The 21846-nt window shown below is 38.2% G+C and overlaps 1 protein-coding gene across 19 annotated transcripts in view; it reads right to left on the bottom strand.

The window, feature by feature from the left end:
- The window catches only part of CCDC138 (coiled-coil domain containing 138), a 100338-nt gene that overhangs the window by 36489 nt on the left and 42003 nt on the right, over positions 1 to 21846 (bottom strand). For 11 of the 19 annotated variants that reach the window (XM_054475321.1, XM_063648527.1, XM_054475318.2 and 8 more), the window contains 2 exons: positions 12914 to 13030; positions 5331 to 5523 (listed from right to left, as the gene is read on the bottom strand). The exons of 2 other annotated variants lie outside the window; for them this stretch is intronic. In XM_054475321.1, the coding sequence (XP_054331296.1) occupies positions 5331 to 5523; positions 12914 to 13030 (310 nt within the window). The remainder of the gene's footprint in view (positions 1 to 5330; positions 5524 to 12913; positions 13031 to 21846) is intronic. 6 more of the 19 variants (XM_063648530.1, XM_063648525.1, XM_063648532.1 and 3 more) reach the window with 1 other exon arrangement.

Raw genomic sequence — 21846 nt, 5'->3', positions numbered from 1 at the left:
TTACAGTTAAATTTTATTTCAGAGATTGAGCATAACATACTGATTAAGTGTGCAGCTAAACTTTTTTATGCCTCAATTTCCTCATTTGTAAAATTACAATAATAATATTGCCATCTCATGAACTGTTGTAAGGATTAAGTGAGTTAATATATATAAAGTGCTCAGCCTATAACATAGTAAGTGCTACGTAGGCGTTTATTTCTTTGGTTATCTCAGGAAGTACATGCTCCTAGGTAGTCATAAAATAGGCTTAAGAAGGTAGGCTTCAGCAATTGATAGAGGCTAAATTAGGCTCTGTCAAATGCAGATTGTATTGTTTTGGCACAATTATCTACCTTTGTAAACCTCATCACTAATATGAGGATAATAGTATTCAGAGATAAGGTATAAAGAGCTTAGTATCTGTGGTGCTATGATATATACATATAGGTTTTCGTCTCATTAGTCTTTGTTATGATGTTGGGTGTGTTAGGCCTCAGGGGAAGGTCTCTGACCTTCTCCTGCTCTCCTTTCACTTGGCCCAAGCCAGGACTCTAATCTTTCCTGGACTTTCTGATTGTGGGTCTTAACACCCTCCCCAGAGAGAGCCCTGCCCTATATCCTGGTGGACAGAATTGTGATGTCAGGAAGCCTCCATAAAAACCCAAGAGAAAGGCCGGGCGCAGTGGCTGACACCTGTAATATCAGCACTTTTGGGAGGCCGAGGTGGGCGGATCACCTGAATTCAGGAGTTCAACACTAGCCTGGCCAACGTGGTGAAACCCCGTCTCTACTAAAAGTACAAAAATTAGCTGGGCATGGTGGCAGGCACCTGTAAGCCCAGCTACTCGGGAGGCTGAGGCAGGAGAATTGCTTGAAACTGGGAGGCAGAGGTTGCAGCAAGCCGAGAACGAGATCACGCCATTGCACTCCAGCCTGGGCAACAAGAGCAAAACTCCATCCCAAAAACAAACAACAAAAAACAAAATACCCAAGAGAAATGGGTTCAGAGAGCTTCCAGATGGCTAGACACGGAGGTTTCTGGAGCATGCTGCTCCAGGGAGGGGACAGAAGTTCCATGCCCCTTCCCCTATACCTTGCTCTGTCTCTCTCTTCATCTACATCATTTGTAATATCCTTTATAATAAACTAGTTAAGTGTTTCTCTGAGTTCTATGAGCTACTCCAGCAAATTAAACCCAAAGAGGGGGTTGTGGGAACCCCAATTTGCAGCCAGTTGGTCAGAAGTTCCAGAGGGCCGGACTTGCAACTGGTGTGGCATGAGGCAGCCTTGGAGACTGAGCGCCCAACTTGTGGGATCTGACACTATCTCCAGGCGGATCGTGTCAGAAGTGAATTAGAGCAGCTTTTGTCTGCTGCTTGGTATGTGGGGAAAAACCTCCACACATTTTGTCACAGAAGTCTTCTCCGGTGTGGATGATTATTGTCATGTGGGAGTAGAGAAAAAACACAGTTAAAGAGTTTTCCCTAGACAGCACTGTGGTGTCAAAACTCACCAAGTGGCCAGGTGCAGTGGCTCACGCCTGTAATCCCAGCACTTTGGGAGGCTGAGGTGGGCGGATCATGAGGTCAGGAGTTCGAGACCAGCCTGGCCAACATGGTGAAACCCCGTGTCTACTAAAGATAGAAAAAACTAGCTGGGTGTGGTGGTGCGTGCCTGTAATCCCAGCTACTCAGGAGGCTGAGGCAGGAGAATCGCTCGAACCTGGGAGGTGGAGGCTGCAGTGAGCCGAGATCATGCCACTGCACTCCAGCCTGGGCGACAGGGTGAGACTCTGTCTCAAAAAAATAAAATAAAAAAAAAACTCGCCAAGTATTATATATGCTGATTCTTATATGAACAGTCTATTCAATATAACCAGGTATTATCTTTATAGATCTATATATATCTGGATTAAGCAGTTAATATTATGTGTATTATCCAATGCATCTGCCTATTACCCAACACATTTGCCTACTTTCTCATTTTCTACTAAATTTATCAAATTTGAAACTGATGTTCCTATTTTATAAATACGAAACATCTTCTTACTAGAGTTAGGTAAGTCTACTGTTAGGATTTAAGAGTTTTTCTTTTAAGTGTTTAGTTCTCCCAGAATTTTTTTCAATATATTTATATTTAATGATAAAGGATAAATAGCTGTATCATGACAGTGTCTGACAGTAGTTCTGAGGACCATCTGGCTCTGACATTTCTTCCTAGGTGTTGACATGTGCTGGGATTTGGCCAGGACAAAGGCCCCTTTTACACTTGTATTCACTGGCCCATGCATCCTGTTGAACCCTCCTAGCCCCAGGTCTTGCGTGCAGGCACACCCCACCTGCCTGCAGCTACTGGAGAGAAGACCTGCAGTCAGAAAGTGCTCTTCTCCCTGAGACTCATCACCATTCAGGCTTCTTTCTTGATGGCAGCAGCATGTACCTTGTCCCCAGGTAGTAGATGAACACTGGAACCCCACAGGTTTCGGCTCATAAGAAACCCTTGTGCCTAGGCTGGGAGTGGCCAGACTATAAGGAAAGGGAGAACTCTAATATCTCTTCCTTGTTCCACAGTGATTAGTGTCAGATTTTTTTTTTCTTTTTCTTTTTTGAGGCAACCAGGCTGAGGAGCCTGCAGCTTTAAAGGGTATCTGTTAGGCAAGAACCTTGTGAGAAAGAATCGGTCATAACAAGTGTGAAGGGAGACTAGAGAGTGAAGCCAGGGAGACGTGTCAGGGCCTGTCTGTGGTCTAGGGAGAGGTGATGAAGCCACTGAAAAGGTCACGGACAGTCACCACGGGAGGCAGTATTCCCGAAATCTGGTGGCCAGGGTGTGGAGGAAAGGGGTGGCACACAGGTATCTAGGGGAGGCTAAGGAAAAGGGAATAGGAGTGACCATGAGCTCAGCTGGACATGCTCCTTGGATTTGTATGTTTATAGTTTTCACCATATTTCGAAAATTTGGAGCCATTATGTCTTGAAATAGTTTTTGTCTCCCCTCTTCATAGACTCTAAGTACATAATATTAGAATATATGATTTTGTCTCAAAACTCACTGATGTTCTGTTTTCTTTTTTGTAGATTTTTTTTCTCTGTGTAATTCATTTTGGACAGTTTCTATTGCTATGTATTCCAGTTCACTAGTCGTTTGTCTGCAATGTCTAATTCTCTCCAGTGTATTTTTAAATTTCAGGCATTGGGTTTTTCATCTCCAGAAATCTGATTGAAGTCTTTTTATCCCATATCTTCCATGTATCCCCTTACCAGGCTCATGTTTTCCTTCACCTTCTTGAACACAGGAATATAGTTATAATAACTGTAGTAAAGTCTTGTCTACTATTTCTATCATCTGTATCATATGATTTGACATGATTCTATGTTCTTAAAAAAATGACTTGCACAGGGAAGCAAAGTCATTAATTCAATACATAATATGAAGTGCCAATTTTGATTCATTTCTGGACTTCCTATTCCCTTTGTCCTATTTTGATTTATTAAATAAATTATTACTCATTTTGTATCATTACATATTAGGACTGTTTTAAAGTTGGTTAAGCCTCTGCCCCAGTGTTGCTGTTTTACTTGTTTTAAATCATCGCATTTGTTGCAAATTTTTCCACATAAATTTCCCTATCACTTCCTCAACTTACGCAAACTGTATTAGAATTTTAACTGGTATTATACATTAAGCCATGTGGGACATCTTATTTTTAAAACACTTCGTCTTCATAGGCAGGAAGAATAAAAGTTCTTTATTTCTGACATTTAACTTCAGCAATAATCTTCATCAACCTATTCATTCATCCATTATTTATCCATATTCTTATGCCCTGTTATATTTCTTTGAAAGCCCTCGATCAATACAGGGTCTCCACAAATTAATGGTTTTCTCTACTCCTTCCCAATATTCATACTTCGTTTTTTCATGGCTCATTACAGAGGTCCAAAACTGCTGCACACAAGTGGCGACAGAGAGCACCTAATTCCCTTCTATTTCACATAAATATCCCTTATTGCATTTTTGCTTTTTTTAGCATATTATCAGAAATGAACATTACATGTTATTAAATGATATAATAGTGTATGTTGATATATTATTTCAAACATCTTAGTTAAATGATAAATGATTAATAATTTTTCTTATATTAAATTGGCTTCAAATTCTTGATACTAACATTATTTGATCTTTAGTGAATATATGCTTTAATGTTTGGCTATGGTCTGTCAGCTACAATTCTTATTTAGAATCTATTTACCTGTGGGTATGTAAGCTTGTGTGTATTTTTTTTTAAGATTCGGAAATAGGCCTGTGGTGAACTTTATTTTGAGCTAATCCCTGCTTCTCGTAAGTGACCTTTCACACACTAACCACCTAGTCTATTGTAATTTTGAGAACCATAACCATAAGGAGGCAAAATAATTAAGAAGGCAGTTATATGGTTTTTTACTTTTTCATCAATTCCATACCATCGGGAGTAACTAAATAAAACATACTTCAAAGAAAGAAGTCAAATTAAATGACTGTCATCGCCCATTAATAAAAGCAACAATCTGAGTTTAACAAACAATTTAACAAACAGGGAAGACAGAAAGATGGTATATTTTTTGCCTGACTACACTGGCATTAACTCACTTTAACAAAAATTATCACATTTAATAATATAACCTGTTATAGCTAAATATTAAACACATATTAATTAGGGCCAACTTTGAAGGATTTCTAATTCATCCATTTCCTTATTCACTATTATATATGAAGCACTACGCTAGGTGCAGGGTCATTATAAACAAGTTTTTTCTTTGGGAAACTTACAAGCTAGTGCAAGCACTGAAAAACATTTTCTGTAAAGGGCCAGATGACAGTGTTATAGGCTTTGGGGGCCATACAGTCTCTGCTGCCAACTACTCAACTCTGTCACTGTAGGGCAAAGAGTCATAGATAATATACAACAAATGAGCATGGTTGTGGGAGAAAACTTCATTTACAAAACAGGCGGTAGGCCAGATTTTGCCCATGGACTAGTTTGCCAACCCATTCGCTAGTGAAAAATAATTAACTAACTAGCAATTTCAATTTGATGTGACAAATGCAAATAGATGTAGGCAAAGGTTGTTACGGGAATATGACCTAAGACAATCAAAGGCCTCTTGGGAGGAGGCAACAATCCAACTAAAGACTTCAATTTCTCAAATTCAGCAAATAGAAGTAGCTTTTTATAATGTGTAACCATTATAAAACAATTCAAAACCTCATTCTGAAAATGTACAACATATTTGATAAAAGAATTGCTTTAATATATGATATTCTCTACTGCTTCTCAAAATTAACCATAAGTACAATTGAAAGCTTACCTTGAGTGACTGTTTTGAGAACAATTAAGGTTGATAAAAATCTCAATGGCAAATTGGAGCTCTTAAAGAAAGCAGCTGTCTTTGGTTTATTCTCCACAGAATGCTGTGGAGAACTATCCTGAATTCCTTTAGTTACCACTCCTTTAAAAATGTCTTCACCCAATCTCCTCAATGTTGATGTCATAGTCGAGTGCTGTTAAAAATATGTACAATCTTAGTATATTTATTCATGTTCAGAATATATCTTTTTTTTTTTTTTTTGAGACACAGTCTTGCTCTATTGCCCAGGTTGGAGTGCAGTAGTGCAATCATGGCTCACTGCAGCCTCAAACTCCTGGGCTCAAGCAATCCTCCTACCTCAGCCTCCCAAGAAGCTGGGACTACAGGCACTCACTACCACACCCAGGTTTTTTTTTTTTTTTTTTTTTTCGGTAGAGATGGGTCTCACTGAGTTGCTGAGGCTGGTCTCGAACTCTTGGGCTCAAGTGATCCTCCTACCTTGGCCTCCCAAAATGCTGGGATTTCAGGATCATGAGCCACTGTGCCTGGCCAATAACTATTTTAAATATCAAATCAAATATATGTATTAAAAGTAAGTGAATCTGTGGCTAATTTAAAGTTGAAAATATGTAAAATTGGAAAGTGACAATTTTATCAACTTAAAAAATTAAGTATGACTGTATATTTTTCTAAAACATGTAAGAACATAAGATCATGCTATATTTCTGACACAGAGAAATATCAAGGGAACAGAGGTGGACTACATACTCTCTCAGTTGCTGATTGCTCCACCATCAATGAAAACCAGCTTATCAGGCACATCTTTCTGTGTTCGCTTATGAAATGATTATCTAGAGCCTCAGTCCCTTCAACTAACTCTTACTACAAAAGTCATAGTGACTCCAAAAACTTTTAGCAATTTCAAAACAGTAAAATACTGGGTTAGAATCATAGATAATTCTCATAGAGAATAAAACAAAAAAAAATGGGCAAAATAGAAATAGTAGCATGAAACTACCTCTAAAATAATATATGATCTAACGGTATTTGATATATCTATTAAGAATAAAATGAGGCTGGGCGTGGTGGCTCACGCCTGTAATCCCAACACTTTGGGAAGCCGAGGCGGGCAGATCATGAGGTCAGGAGATCGAGACCATCCTGGCTAACATGGTGAAACCCCGTCTCTACTAAAACTACAAAAAATTAGCCGGGCGTGGTGGCGGGTGCCCGTAGTCCCAGCTACTTGGGAGGCTGAGGCAGGAGAATGGTGTGAACACGAGAGGCAGAGCTTGCAGTGAGCCAAGATCACACCACTGCACTCCAGCCTGGGTGACAGAGCGAGACTCCATCTCAAAAAAAAAAAAAAAATCAAATGAAAGGAAAGCATTTCAAACTGTTGCAGATCAGAATGCTTAACCCAGATTTGGTAAAAACTTAAAATTTCCTTTATTATGACCCAATTCTCCAATCTCATGTGACTGAGTTTTTATAGCAGTTTCCCCTATCTGCATGGAAATTTGTGACCAACTGGTTCCTAACTCAGTATTGATCCTGCAATGTGGATAAGTTTTAGCTTTTAAATTTCTGCATCTAAAATTAAAAACAAATCTATTGAGGTTTTGCAGGTGACAAAGGCCAAATGGTTGAGTGGTCAGACACACAAGCAGTGCAATCTAATTTAAATATATTGTCAGTACAATTTTTATATTATTAGAAAAAAAATACATGTTTTTAAACCTTTGTGTAAAAAATAGAAAAAATGTTCAAAACTCTACTTACAATAAGTGTGTTAAATGACAGGATTAAGGTATACTTTTTTTGTTTTTAAAATTATCTCTAATGCTTTATTACTACACTTTTATACTGAAAAAATAAACTTGAAAAAAAAACGTGGGCCGGGCACAGTGGCTCACGCCTGTAATCCCAGCACTTTGGGAAGCCAAGGCGGGCAGATCACAAGGTCAGGAGATCAAGACCATTCTGGCCAACATGGTGAAACCCCGTCTCTACTAAAAATACAAAAATTAACTGGGCTTGGTGGCGTGCACCTGTAATCCCAGCTATTCAGGAGGGTGAGGCAGGAGAATCGCTTGAACCTGGGAGTCGGAGGTTGCAGTGAGCTGAGATCGTGCCACTGCTCTCCAGCCTGGACGACACAGCAAGACTCTGTCTCAAAAAAAAAAAAAAAAAAAAGTGCATAGTATTTGCCTTTAATTGAAGGAAAAGAGAAAAAAAATCAAAAAATAGCGCTCTGGGTTGTTGCTGAAGCTTCACCTAAGGATGCTAAAACTTTTGCTGAAACAAATCTAGACCCAAAATGTCTAGTTTTCAATTTAAAATCACCCATCATTCCAAGGACCAGAAAGATTTCAAACTGAATGAAGAAAAGACAATCAACAGCTGCCAACACCGACAGGACAGAATGTTAGAACTGTCTCACAAAGATTTTAAAGTAGCCAAGACAAAAGGAACACCTGCATACGCTTTTAGAAAATCTCATCAAAGACACGGAAAGTCTTACCAAAGACATAGAAAAAGAACCAAGTGAGTATTTCAGAACTGGAAATACAATAACAGTCTCAATAACAGAATGGAGAGGATAGAGGAAAGAATAACTGGAAAATAAACAGAAAACACCCAACCTGAACAACTTCAAACAACCTGGAAAAATAACAACAACAACAACAACCAGAACTTCAAGGAATAACAAAACATCTAAAATCACGTCATTAGAGTCCAGGAAAGGAAAAATCAGGTAGGGCTGAAAAAGCACTTGAAGAAACTGGGGGCGGTGGCTCACGGTTGCACTCCCGGCACTTTGGGAGGCCAAGATGGAAGATCGCTTGAGCCTAGGAGTTCAAGACCAGCCTGGGCAACATAGGGAGACCCTATCTCTACAAAACAAAAACAAAATTAACCAGGTAAGGTAGTACATGACCGTGGTCCCAGCTTGAGCCCAGGAGGGTGAGGCTGCAGTGAGCCGTGATTGTGCCACTGCATTCCAGCCTGGGGAACAGAGCAAGACCCTGTCTCAAAAAAAAAAAAAGAAACACATATACACACACACACAAAACATGAACTTGAAGAAATAATGACTGAAAACTTCCTGGACTTGGCAAAAAACGTGCCCAGAGACTGAAGAAACTAAACAAACACCAAACAGGCTAAAATAAAGAGATCAACCCCAAGACCCATCACAGTCAAACTTATAAAAGCTAAAGACAAATGTGTGTGAGAGAAATGACACCTTACATATATGGGGAAAATAACCCAAATGACAGATTTCTTATCAGAAACCATGGAGGGCAGAAAGAATTGGCACATTTTTCAAGTACTGAAAGTAAAGAACTGTCACCCTAGAATCTGATACCCGGTGAAAATATCCTTCAGGAACTGAAAGGAAATCAAAATATTTTAAGAAAAACTAAGAGCTTGTGTCATCAGCAAACCTACTCTAGGCCAGGTGCGGTGGCTTATGCCTGTAATCCCAGCACTTTGGGAGGCCATGACAGGTGGATCACTTGAGGTCAGGAGTTCGAGACTAGCCTGGCCAACATGGTGAAACCTCATCTCTACTAAAAATACAAAAAGTAGACGGGCATGTGGTGGGCGCCTGTAATCCCAGCTACTTGGGAGGGTGAGGCAGGAGCATGGTTTGAACCCAGGAGACGGAGGTTGCAGTGAGCCAAGATCACGCCACTGCACTCTAGCCTAGGCAGCAGAGTGAGACCCTGTCACAAAAGAAAAAGAAAAAAAAAACTACTCTAAAGAACAGATAAAGAAGTCCTCTAAACAGACAGATAGGATGTAATGAAAGAGGGAACTGTGGCACATCTGGAAGGAGAGAAGAACACAGTAAACAAAAATATGGGTAAATACAATAAACTTTCCTTCTCTTCTTGAGTTTTATAAATTCTGTTTGATGGCTGAAGCAAAAATGGTTACATTCTCTAATGTGGTTCTAAGCGTATATAGAAACGGTTAAGGGATAAAAAGGGAAGTAAAGTTTCTGTGCTTTATTCAAACCAGTAAAATGACAATACCAATAGACTGAATAAGTTATATATAATGTTGTAGTGAATGCTTATAATTTTATGTTGCCTCGGCATTCATTTTAAATATAAGTTGGACTTTTTCACCCTAGAAGCAGGGATCAGTCACTTTTAACACCGTTTCCAGTTCTAAATCCCCATCCCCTCCCCCAGTTCCTAAATATGTTTGATTCAGATATCTGCCTTAGACAACTCCTCCCTGCTGACCACTTCCCTATGGGATAGCTAGATGCAGCCCGCACAACTTGTCTCACAGACCCTCACACCTCACTACGGACTGTGTGAATATGCCACAGTGACTACCTCCTAGAACTCATGCCTGCTTGCTTTAAACTCAACAAACAAAACACCCTGTGAAAAACCTGTATGGGTAACATCCTGGACTCCAATAAGGGCACTTGCCCACAGGTCCCTTTCTCTCTCTCTCGCTCTCTCTCCCTGCCTGTGCTTCCTGACTTCCAAGTATGTGGACTCCAGGTTTGCCATGTAACTCCCAGGACCTAAAAGTAATAAATTCTTTATTTCAGCCAGATGGGTTGGCTCATGTCTGTAATTCCAACAAGTTGGGAAGCCAAGGCAGGAGGATCACCTGAGGCCAAGAGTTAGAGACCAGCCTGGGCAACAGAGCAAGACACTGCCTCTATCAGAAAAAAAAAACTTTTTAATTAGCCATGTGTGGTGGCGAACGTCTGTAATCCTAGCTACATAGGAGGCTGAGGCAGAAGGATTGCTTGAGCCCAGGAGCTGGAGGCCGCAGTGATCTATGATCACCACTGCACTCCTGCCTGAGCAACAGAGTGAGACTCTGTCTCAAAAACAAACAAACAAATGAGAAAAACCCTTTACTTCCAACTTCTATGACTTCTAATCATTGGAGGGGTACTCTCCATCTTAAAGATCCTAAATTAAAACAAATGTAATACCAAGAAGAACTATTAGAAAAGTTATACAAAGAGATATACTCAATACACTATAGATAAAGGAAAATAAAATTCTAAAAAATGTTCAAGTAACCCATAAGAAAGCAGAAAAATGAACCAAAGAAATGAAAAAGAGAAACAAAAAGAACCACCCAGTAGTTAAAAAAATGAAGTTACAGCTTAAGCCCTAACATATCAATAAGTACATTACATGTAATGGCCTAAAACACCAATTAAAACGCAGAGCTTGACAAAGTTTATTTTTTCTAAATCCAGCTATATGCTATTTACTTAAAAAAAAAAAACTCATTCTAGATATAATATAAGCAGGTCAAAAGAAAAAGACTGGGAAAAGATATATTTTTAGAACATGAATCAAAGGAAGCCAGAAGTCTCTATATTAGTATCAGATAGAGATTTCAGAGGCAATGCAAATGGTTGGAGATAGAGAAGGACATTATAAAATGATAAAAAGGACGAATCCACCAAGACATAATCCTAAATTTACAAGAACACAGTTAAAAAATATGTGAGGCAAAACAGATGAAGGTTATAACATATAAATCTACAATTATAGCCGGAGACTTCAACATCCATCTATCTCTCCACACTTGATAGAACAGGACAAAGTATCAGCAAGGATATAGAACAACTCACAAACACCATCAACCAACAGGATCAAATTGACATTTATGCAACACTCTACCAAACAACAGAATACATATTCTCAGCCATAAAACAACCTCAACAATACAACTAAACTAGAAAAACAGAATAACAGAAACACAACAAACTTCTAAAGAATTCAAGGGTTGAGCCATACACGGTGGCTCACACCTGTAATCCCAGTACTTTGGGAGGCCGAGGTGGGCAGGTCACTTGAGGTCAACATGGTGAAACCCCATCTCTACTTAAAAAAACAAACAAACAAAAAAAACAACAACAACACAAAAATTAGCCAGGTGTGGTGGTGGGCATCTGTAATCCCAGCTACTTGGGAGGCTGACGCAGGAGAATCACTTGAGCCTGGGAGGCAGAGGTCGCAATGAGCCGAGACTGTGCCAGTGAACTCCAGCCTAGGTAAGAGAGTGAGTGAGGCTCTGTCTCAAAAAAAAAAAAAAAAAAAAAAAAGAAAAGAAAAGAAGAAATGAAACAAATAGATGATCCTTTGAAAGATCAAAATGGAGAAACAGAGAAACTTCTAGCAAAAAAGATGAAGTAAAGAAAGAAAACACAAATTATCCATATCAAGAAGGAAATAAGGCTACCACTACAGATACTGAAGACATCAAAAGGATAAGAGAATACTATGAAAAACTCTACACACATAAATTTGCATACATTTGAATGGTTCAGTTCCTCAAAAAGCACAAACTACTACAAATCATCAATATGAATTACATAACTAGAACAGCCCTGTACTATTGAAGAACTTAAATTCATAATTTAAAACCTCCCCCAAAAGAAATCTCATCCACATAGTTTCACTGGAGAATTCTACCAAATGTTTAAAGAAGAATGAACACTTAGTCTACATAATTTCTCCCAGAAAATATAAAGGATAAGACCCTTCCCAATTCATTTTATGAACCTAATATTGCCCTGATACAAAACCAAAGAGAGTTCAAAACTATAGACAAATATCTCTCATGAATATAGAAACAAAAGTCCTTAACAAAATATTAGCAAATAGAATTTGTTAATATAAAAACATATAAAAAGAATTAAACACCACAACCAAGTGGGTTTTATTTCAGAGACTTTAATATTTCAAAGTCAATGTAATTCATATTAACAAGATGAAAAAGATCATGTATCAATCAATGCAGAAAAAGTATCTAAAAAAATTCAACACGATTCATGATTTTTAAAAAACTCAAAAATAGGAATATAGGGGAACTTGATTGAAAGTATCTATGAAAATACTACAGCTAATATTATACTTAGTAATGGCAGAATGAATTTTCTTCCTAAGAGGAGAAACAAGGCAAGGATGACTACTCTCACCATCATATTCGACATACTGCTAGAAACTCTAGCTAATGCAATAAGGTAGGAAAAGGAAATTAAAGGCATACATATCAAAAAGAAAAAAAAAACACAACACTGCCTTCATTTGCAGATAACATGATTTTCTATGTAAAAATCCTGAGGAACCTTCAAGAAAACTCCTAAAACTAGTAAGGTCAGGGTCACAGGATACAAAATAAAAAAAACAATTTTACTTCTATACATTATCAATGAACATGTAAACATCAACAGTAAAAAGACAATACCAACTAAAATTGCTCAAAAAATTTAAATACTCAGCCAAAAATGTAAAGAAGAATGCAGCAATTTTATGCTGAAAACTATGCAACATTGATAAATCAAAGTTCTAAATAAGTGGACAGACATTTTATGTTCATAAGTTGTAAGACTCAACAAAGGAAAGATGTCAATTATTCTCAAATTGATATACAGGTGGAATAAAATCCCAGCAAGACACAGATAGGGAAGATTATTCTGAAATACAGAGAATATATTCAAAACAGATATTGTGAAACAAGATCAAGAAGTAATATTAGGTGGAGTATTACTTATAGATGAATTCCTATTAACCAATTACCTGTGCTCCAGCATCTAGCTGCCTTAGGGACCAATATATAAATTTTACAAAAGGCTCGTGAAGTTTGATATTCACAAATGGCATCCACTGTAGCTGCTCTGTCATCAGAGGCAAAAGCTAAAGATAAAATGATGGAAAATAAATATAAAGGCACAGTATTTTTAAATGTCTGAAATCAATTACCACAATTTTCCAAAATTATCTTTAAAAACAAAACAAAACAAAAAAAAGAGTTCTCCAACAAAAAACCTTCACTTTAAAACTATATGCAATACAATTTCGCAATATGTATTTTAGTTTTTATATATGCATTTTCTTTCATCCAGCAATAACAGCACATCTAGTTTAAGGAGATTAACCTACACAAAGATACTCTATGAATCTTAAATGATTAAATAAATTTATAGTACGTATGTAACCATTAAAAATGATAACCTAGATTTATATTTATTGCCATGGCATATTCTGGGGTAAAAAAAGGTGTTTACAAGGAAGCAAATGGAATAAAAATCTCATTTATATAAACTATATCTATATAAATTTATACTGAAAAAGATATATGAAAGGATTTTTTTAAATGCTGGATTTCAGAAACTGGAGTAATATTTACTTGTTTATATGTCTACATTGCATGCATATCTTAATGTGCTAATTTATAAAAATATTTAACTGTTTAAGGATGTCTATGAATTTTGCTTCAGGAGTATATCATTTTGCTAAATGATTTCAGGACCACAAAGACATCTTCTAAGGCTCTAACAGAATATTCCCACTTCTGAGATACCAGCCTAAGAAAATCGATTTAAGAAGATCCCTCCAAAAGCCATGTACAAAGATATTTATTGCTACACTGTTTATAAGAGTAAAACCTGGAAGTAATTGTATAGCAATCAGGAAAATGGTTATGTCAACTGTATAAAGATTCTCCGGACTAATGATTATGAGTGTATTGTGTGTATATACATATATGTATTTTGTAAAATTTTCTGTATATTACAATGTTTTGGATGTCTTAAAAAATCTTTCCAGTTGGGGAGAGACTGCCCCTCCCTGGACCAGCCAATTCTTAGATACAGCAAAGTGCTCGGCCTAGAGTATGCCTCTGATAGACAAATTAACCAATTCAGAGCCAGACCCCTTCTATCTGGCCCTTGTATCCCAGGAGGCAATATTCTCTGCCGTAATCTTACCAGAGTCACTAGGGACCACCCCTAGACCTTAGTACCACCAAAATTATTCAAACTAACCAATCCTATTTATTCACCCTGCCCTGCATTGCCTTTCATGTGGAAATCACAATAAAGGGTCTGCCCAGTGCTTTCCCCCTGACTCCTGTCTTCCTACCATCTGACCACTCTGGTGTCTTTAAAAAATAAATAAATAAAAAAAATTATAGACACCTCATAAGTTGAGAAATGTCTAAATAGTATTTTTATGGAATAAAATTTGGTAGCCATATACTCTCTTACAGTCATAATCTCAGTAAAATTTTATATAAACTTCTCCCCCCAACTTTTTAATAAAGACATGCATCAGTTAATGACAGAGATACACTAAAATAACAATAAATAGTAAATACATAAACCAGTGACATGGTTGTTTATGATCAAGTATTATGTACTGTACATAGCTGTGTGTGCTATTCTTTTATGTAACTGGCGGCACAGGTTTGTTTACATCAGCATCACCACAAACATATGAGTAATGTGTTCTGCTACAATATTATGACAGCTATGATGTCACAAAGTGACAGGAAATTCTCAGCTCTATTATAATCTGTTTTCTTTTTATATTCTTTTTTTCTTTGCTCCATTATAATATTATGGGACCACCATGATATATACGGTCTACCATTGTCTTAAATATCATTATACAGTGCATGGCTGTATATTAAAAGGGATTATACACCATGACTAAGTGAGATTTATTCTTGCAATGCAAGGACGGTTCAACATTTTAAAAACTGGTGTAATACACCATTTTAACAAAATGAAGGACAAAACCCACACGATTATTTCAACTGACAAAGAAAAAGCACTGAACAAGACTCAACACCCTTTCATGATAAAAATACTCAACAAACTTAATAGAGGGAAACTACCTCGATATAATAAAGGCTATATATAAAAAGCCCACAGATTACACTATGAAGGTAAAAGAATGAAAGCCTTTCCTCCAAAATCAGGAACAAGACAAGCACACCCTCACCACTTCTGTTCACTATAGTACCAGCCAGTGAAACTGGGCAAGAAAAAGAAATAAAAAGTATCCAAATTGGAGAAGTAAAATCATCTCTCTTCTCAGATGGCATGACCTTATATGTCAAAAGTCCTAAAGATTCCACAATTTAAAAAAAAAAGTTAGAATACATAAATTCAGCAAAGTTGCTGAATACAAAATCAATACTCAAAAATCAGTTGTGTTTCCATACACTAACAATGAACAATCCAAACAGAAAATTAGGAAAACAGTTCCACTTACAAATAGCATCAAAATGAATAAAAATACTTAGGAATAAATCTAAGCAAGGAGGTAAAAAACTTATACACTAAAAACCACAAAACAGTGATGAAAAAAATTAAAAGACACAAATAAATAGAATGAAATTTCATGTTCATGGGTTAGAAAACTTGGTATTATCAAGGTGTCCATGCTACCCAAGCGATCTACAGATTCAATGTAATCTCTACCAAAATCCCTACAACATTAATTTACTATGGTGAACAGTATAGCAGTTCTTCAAAAAGTGAAAACAGAACTATCAAATGATCTAGCAATCCCACTTCTGGGTATATGTCCAAAGGGATTGAAAACAGGGTCTTGAAGGGATATTTGCAAGTCCATATTCATATCAGCACTATTCACAATAGCCATGAGATGGTAGCTGCCCAAATATCCATCAACAAATGAACAGATAAGCAATACATGGTATTCATGCATAAACAAATATTGTTCCACCTTAAAAAGGAAGGAAATCCTGTCACATGCTACAACATGGACGAACTTTATGGACATTATGCTAAGTGAAATAAGCCAGTCACGAAAAGGCAAATACTATTATGATTCCACCCATATGAGAAATCTAATGTTAAATTCATTAAAGCAGAAAATTGAATGGTGGTCACCAGGGGCGGGGGTAGGTGAAATGGGGAGTTGTTATTTAATAAGCGCTATGGTTTGAACATGTTCCTCAAAATTTATGTGTTGGAAACTTAATGCCCAAAACATCAGTGTTGAGAGGTGGGGATCTATTGGGAAGTGTTTATGTCAGGAGAGCTCTGCCCTAATGAATGGATTAACGGCATTATAATAAGGGCGTGTGGGACTGGGCTCCCTTTCTCCTGCTCTTCCACCCTGTGGGCACACAACGTTCATCCTGTTTTTGCTCTTCTGCCCTGTGCCATGTGAGGATGCAGCAAGAAAGCCTCTATCAGATGGTTGGACGTCCAGCTGCCAGAACTGTGAGAAATAAATTTCTGTTGTTTACAGACTGTCCAGTCTCAGATATTCTGTTGTAACAGCACAAAACAAAGACAATGGGTACTGAGTTTTAGTTTTGCAGGATAAAATATTTCTGGAGAGCTACTGAAGGACAATGTGAATATACTAATGAACTGCATACTTAAAAATTATTAAGATAATACATTTTTTATGTTTTCGTCACAGTTTGAGAAATTATATGGGTGGACCAGAAAAAGACTTACTTGAATAGATTTACAAATCTTGCGATATGTAAGGTATTTAAACTATGGTTATTCATTATACTATCTGTAAGCCAATACTTTGTGAAAAATATTTGAATATATCATGTGTTATCATATCGCTGTTATCAGTGGTGAATTTCATTTGCTCTGGGGGACTTAACCATCAACAGTTCCATGAATTTTTTTATTAGAAATAGAGGATTAATATCCTTACTGGCCCTAACACATGGCAGTGAATTTTTTTTAATTTTTGAGCTCACGGCTGAGATGAACATTTTCTGAATAAGAACAGCACTCAATCATTGAACAGTTTTGGAAATTACTTTTTGCTGCACATTGTTCATTTTTCTTACTAGAGTCAACCTGAAATTACAAGTCAAAACAGTGCTTATATATGAAACTTACACTACAGTAGTCATTTCAACAACTAATGTTTGAATCATAATGTTAAGCTGCATAAACTTCCTTTGTTGTCAGATATTTTAAAAAGAGATGAGATCTCCATTCCAACACAGATTTGCAGCAGATGTTTTCTGACTCCAAACTACAGTTCTAGCAGCATTATTTGAATCTCAATGCAAATGCAAAACAATCTGCATATTTCAAGATCCATTTGACTGCAATTGAGGAGCTGCCAACTGACCTTCAATTGGAAGTGATTAATCTCCAATACAGTGATATACAAAAAGAAATATTAAGAGAAGAATCAAATAGAATTCTGTAAATGCTTTTCAAGTGACAAAGTCATATGCCTGTCTGTGGTCCCACTTATATGAGACACTTAGAATAGGCAAATTCATAGAGATAGAAAGCAGACGAGAGACTACCAGGGTCTACAGGGGAGGGAGGAATGGGAAGATATTGTTAAATGGGTACAGAATTGTTTCAGATGACGAAAAATTCTTGAAATTGATAGTGATAATGGTTGTACAGCATTGGGAATATACTTAATGCCACTAAATTGTACATTTATAAATGGCTAAAATGATAAATATTAAGCTATGCATATTTTACCACAATGAAACAAAATCATATGCTCATGGATTGATGTCAACTATTTGACAATACTTAGTGTATAAAAAGACATTTTCAGGCCAGGCATGGTGGCTCATGCCTGTAATCCCAGCACTTTGGGAGGCCAAGGCGCGTGGATCACCTAAGGTCAGCAGTTCAATACCAGCCTGGCCAACATGGTGAAACCCCCGTCTGTCTCTATTAAAAATGCAAAAATTAGCTGGGAGTGGTGGGCACCTGTAATCCCTGCTACTTGGGAGGCTGAGGCAAGAGAATTGCTTGAACTCGGGAGGCAGAGGTTGCAGTGAGCCGAGATTGTGCCACTGCACTCCAGCTCGTGTGACAGAGCGAGACTCTGTCTCAAAAAAAAAAAAAAAAAATTCAAAGATGAAATATGTAAACTCTCATTACAGATCAGCATTAACAGATAAAAATATGCAATTGATTCTGATGACAGGAAACACTTCGAACCCCAATTAAGTAAAATGATACCCTCAAATTCTGTTTCCTTATTATTCGATCTACTGCAAAAAGTTTACTCCACATTGGCTGGGCGCGGTGGCTCACGCCTGTAATCTCAGCACTTTGGGAGGCCAAGGCGGGCGGATCATGAGATCAGGAGATCGAGACCATCCTGGCTAATACAGTGAAACCCCGTCTCTACTAAAAATACCAAAAAAAAAAAAAAAAAAATTAGCCGGGCGTGGTGGCAGGCGCCTGTAGTCCCAGCTACTCAGGAGGCTGAGGTAGGAGAATGGCGTGAACCTGGGAGGCAGAGCTTGCAGTGAGCTGAGATCATGCCACTGCACTCCAGCCTGGGTGACAAAGCAAGACTCCATCTCAAAAAAAAAAAAAAAAAAAGTTTACTCCACATGAAATTTTGATTTTGTCAACAAAAAAATTTGTGAAAATTTGTTTCGTTTCTTATTATGTAAGTACTGGTATCTTTCACTTTGCTTTTTGGCCTGCAAAACCTAAAATATTTATCATTTGTCCTTTTACAAAAAAGGTTTGCTGACCTTTGTCATGGACTATAAACATTCCCATAGCTTAAGAAAAACCAGACTTCACTAAATTCATCTGGCATTGTCTTCTTTGAGGTTCCTGCCAAGCTGTTTGAAAACCTGCCTACTCTATCTCTACTTCCTGTTTACTTTTAAACTAACAGACCTTGTTTTTAAAGAGCAGTTTTAGGTTTCTGAGTGTATTGAGTAGGAAGTTGAGAATGCTTACATGTCCCCTGTCCTACTCCCACCTGCCAGTACCTTCCATTATTAACATCTTTACTAGTGTGGTACATTTGTTACAATTGTTAACACTGACATACTATGATTAACTAAAGTCTATAGTTTACATTAGGATTCACTCTGTTGTATAGTCTACAGATTTTGACAACATATAATGACATGTATCCACCATGTATCACAGGAAATAATTTCACTGTCCTAAACATTGCCTGTGCTCCTCTCCTCTTTCTCAGAACCCCTGGCAGCTACTGATCTCTTTACTCCAGTTTTTGCTTTTTCCGAAATGTCATTATAGTTGGAATCATATAGTATGTAGCCTTTTCTGGCTGGCTTCTTTCACTTAGCAATGTGCATTTAAGGTTTCTCCATGGTAAAATATAGATCCCTTGCTTAAAACCATTTCCTGTCTCCCTCTTATCTGTGGGATGACATTCAAACTTGCCAATATAGTCCTAGAACAGCAGGTGACTCCACTTCCAGCTCACTGCAACTTTCCTCACATCATACCTCACCCATACCCTGTAATAGATACATGTCATGACTAAGGCAGCTCGTGTCTCCTCCTTCAACTACTAGGTGTCTGTCTCACAAATACTTACTCATCCTTCAAAGCTTAACTTTTAGCAGTCACTTCTACAAGGCTTTTCCATATATTTTCTTATCTTAGGATATAATTTATCTATACCAGTGGTTCTCAAATTGTGGTCCCTAAAATTACAGAAAGAGCATCACTTGGGAACCTGTTAGAAATACAAATTCTGGGTCAGGAGTTCCAGACCAGCCTGACCAACATGGAGAAACCCCGTCTCTACTAAAAATACAAAATTAGCTGGGTGTGGTGGCGCACGCCTGTAATCCCAGCTACTTGGGAGGCTGAGGCAGGAGAATTGCTTGAACTTGGGAGGCAGAGGTTGCGGTGAGCCAAGATCGCACCATTGCACTCCAGCCTGGGCGACAAGAGTGAAACTCTGTCTCAAAAAAAAAAAAAAGAAATACAAATTCTGGCCAGGTGTGGTGGGTCACGCCTGTAATCTCAGGACTTTGGAAGGCTGAGGCAGGCAAATCACTTGAGGTCAGGAGTTTGAGACCAGCCAGGCCAACATGGTGAAACCCCGTCTCTACTAATGTAAAAATTAGCCAGGTGTGGTGGCGTACACCTGTAATCCCAGTTACTCGGGAGGCTGAGGCAGAAGAACTGCTTGAACCCAGGAGGCAGAGGTTGCAGGGAGCTGAGATGGCAGCACTGCACTCTAGCCTGGGTGACAGAGTGAGACTCCATTTCAAAAAAGAGAAAAAATGCCGGGCGTGGTGGCTCACGCTTATAATCCCAGCACTTTGGGAGGCCGAGGAGGGTGGATCACCTGAGGTCAGAAGTTCAAGACCAGCCTGGTCAACATGGTGAAACCCCATCTCTACTAAATATACAAAAATTAGCCGGGCATGGTGGCCGGCGCCTGCAATCCCAGCTACTCGGGAGGCTGAGGCAGGAGAATCACTTGAACCCAGGAGGTGGTGGTTGCAGTGGGCTGACATCATGCCATTGCGTTCCAGCCTGGGCAACAAGAATGAAACTTCATTTCAAAAAAAAAAAAAGAAAGAAAGAAAAATTCTGTGCCACATCAGATCTACTAAATCAGATTCCAGGGATAGAACCTAGGAACCTGAGTTTTAACAAGTCCAGCAAGAGATTCTGATGTGTGCTAAAATTGGAAAGTCAAGTTTCTCTTAGATATCTGACTTTCAGTTTCTTCACAGCAAACACTGTCTTTTCCTAGCCATTTCATTTCTTCATGAAAAAAATTCACTTCATTTATATCCTTATCCTCTCTAAATACCAAGCCTTTTCCGACAGTATTTATATTCTTAATCCAAACATAATAAAAAAAGTACTTTTTCTTATCTTTTGAATGTTTCAAAAGATTTGGCATATTTTGTCCTACTAAAAAAGTAACAATGGTCCTTGTTCATAGGGTGGCAGTAGTAGGGAACTGTGAACTCTTTGCAAAATCACTTTTTACAATTTGTCCTTTCAACGTTTAAGATCATCAGGTGATCTTTACATCAGATACATTGCCTTTTGCTTTCTTACGGTGATGATTTGACATTGTCAGATTTTTTTTCTTTTTTTTTGAGACAGAGTCCCACTCTATAACTCAGGCTGGAGTGCAGTAAGCAGCATGATCTTGGCTCACTGAAACTTCTGCTCCGGGGTTTAAGCGATTCTGGTGCCTCAGCCCCACAAGTAGCTGGGATTACAGGTGTGCACCACCATGCCTGGCTAATTTTTGTATTTTTAGTAGAGACAGAGTTTCTCCATGTTGGTCAGGCTGGTCTTGAACTCCTGGCCTCAAGTGATCTGCCTGCCTTGGCATCCCAAAGTGCTGGGATTACAGGCGTGAGCCACCGCACCTGGCCAAGTTGTCCTGGCCAAAATGTCACAATGAAGAACATTTTCTGACTTCCTTCCCAAGCTGCCTTTGTTTTTTTGTTTGGTTTTTTTTTTTTTTTTTGAGACAGAGTTTTGCTCTTGTTGCCCAGGCTGGAGTGCAATGGCGTGATCTCAGCTCACTGCAACCTCTGCCTCCTGGGTTCAAGCGACTCTCCTGCCTCAGCCTCCCAAGTAGCTGGGATTACATGTGCCCACCACCACGCCTGGCTAGTTTTTGTATTTTTTAGTAGAGACAGGGTTTCACCACATTGGCCAGGTTGGTCTTGAACTCCTGACATCAGGTGATATGCCCGCCTCAGCCTCTCAAAGTGCTGGGATTACAGGCGTGAGCCATGCCTTTGGTTTCTGACTGTCAAATTGCCTAACTTTTGCAAAGTGAGTACACTAAAATTTAGGGTGGCCTGTCTTAGAATGCAGAATCCTGGTGAAAATGTATCCTAATTGACACTTTGTTAGAAAATCTTTATTACGGTAAAATATACATAACTTAAAATTTACCAATGGCATTAAGTGTACTCA

The sequence above is a fragment of the Pongo pygmaeus genome, chromosome 12, assembly GCF_028885625.2.
Source record: "Pongo pygmaeus isolate AG05252 chromosome 12, NHGRI_mPonPyg2-v2.0_pri, whole genome shotgun sequence".
In the NCBI taxonomy this organism is placed as follows: domain Eukaryota; kingdom Metazoa; phylum Chordata; class Mammalia; order Primates; family Hominidae; genus Pongo; species Pongo pygmaeus.
Note: the sequence above shows the minus strand (reverse complement) of the source record. Positions and strands in the feature narration are given on the sequence as shown.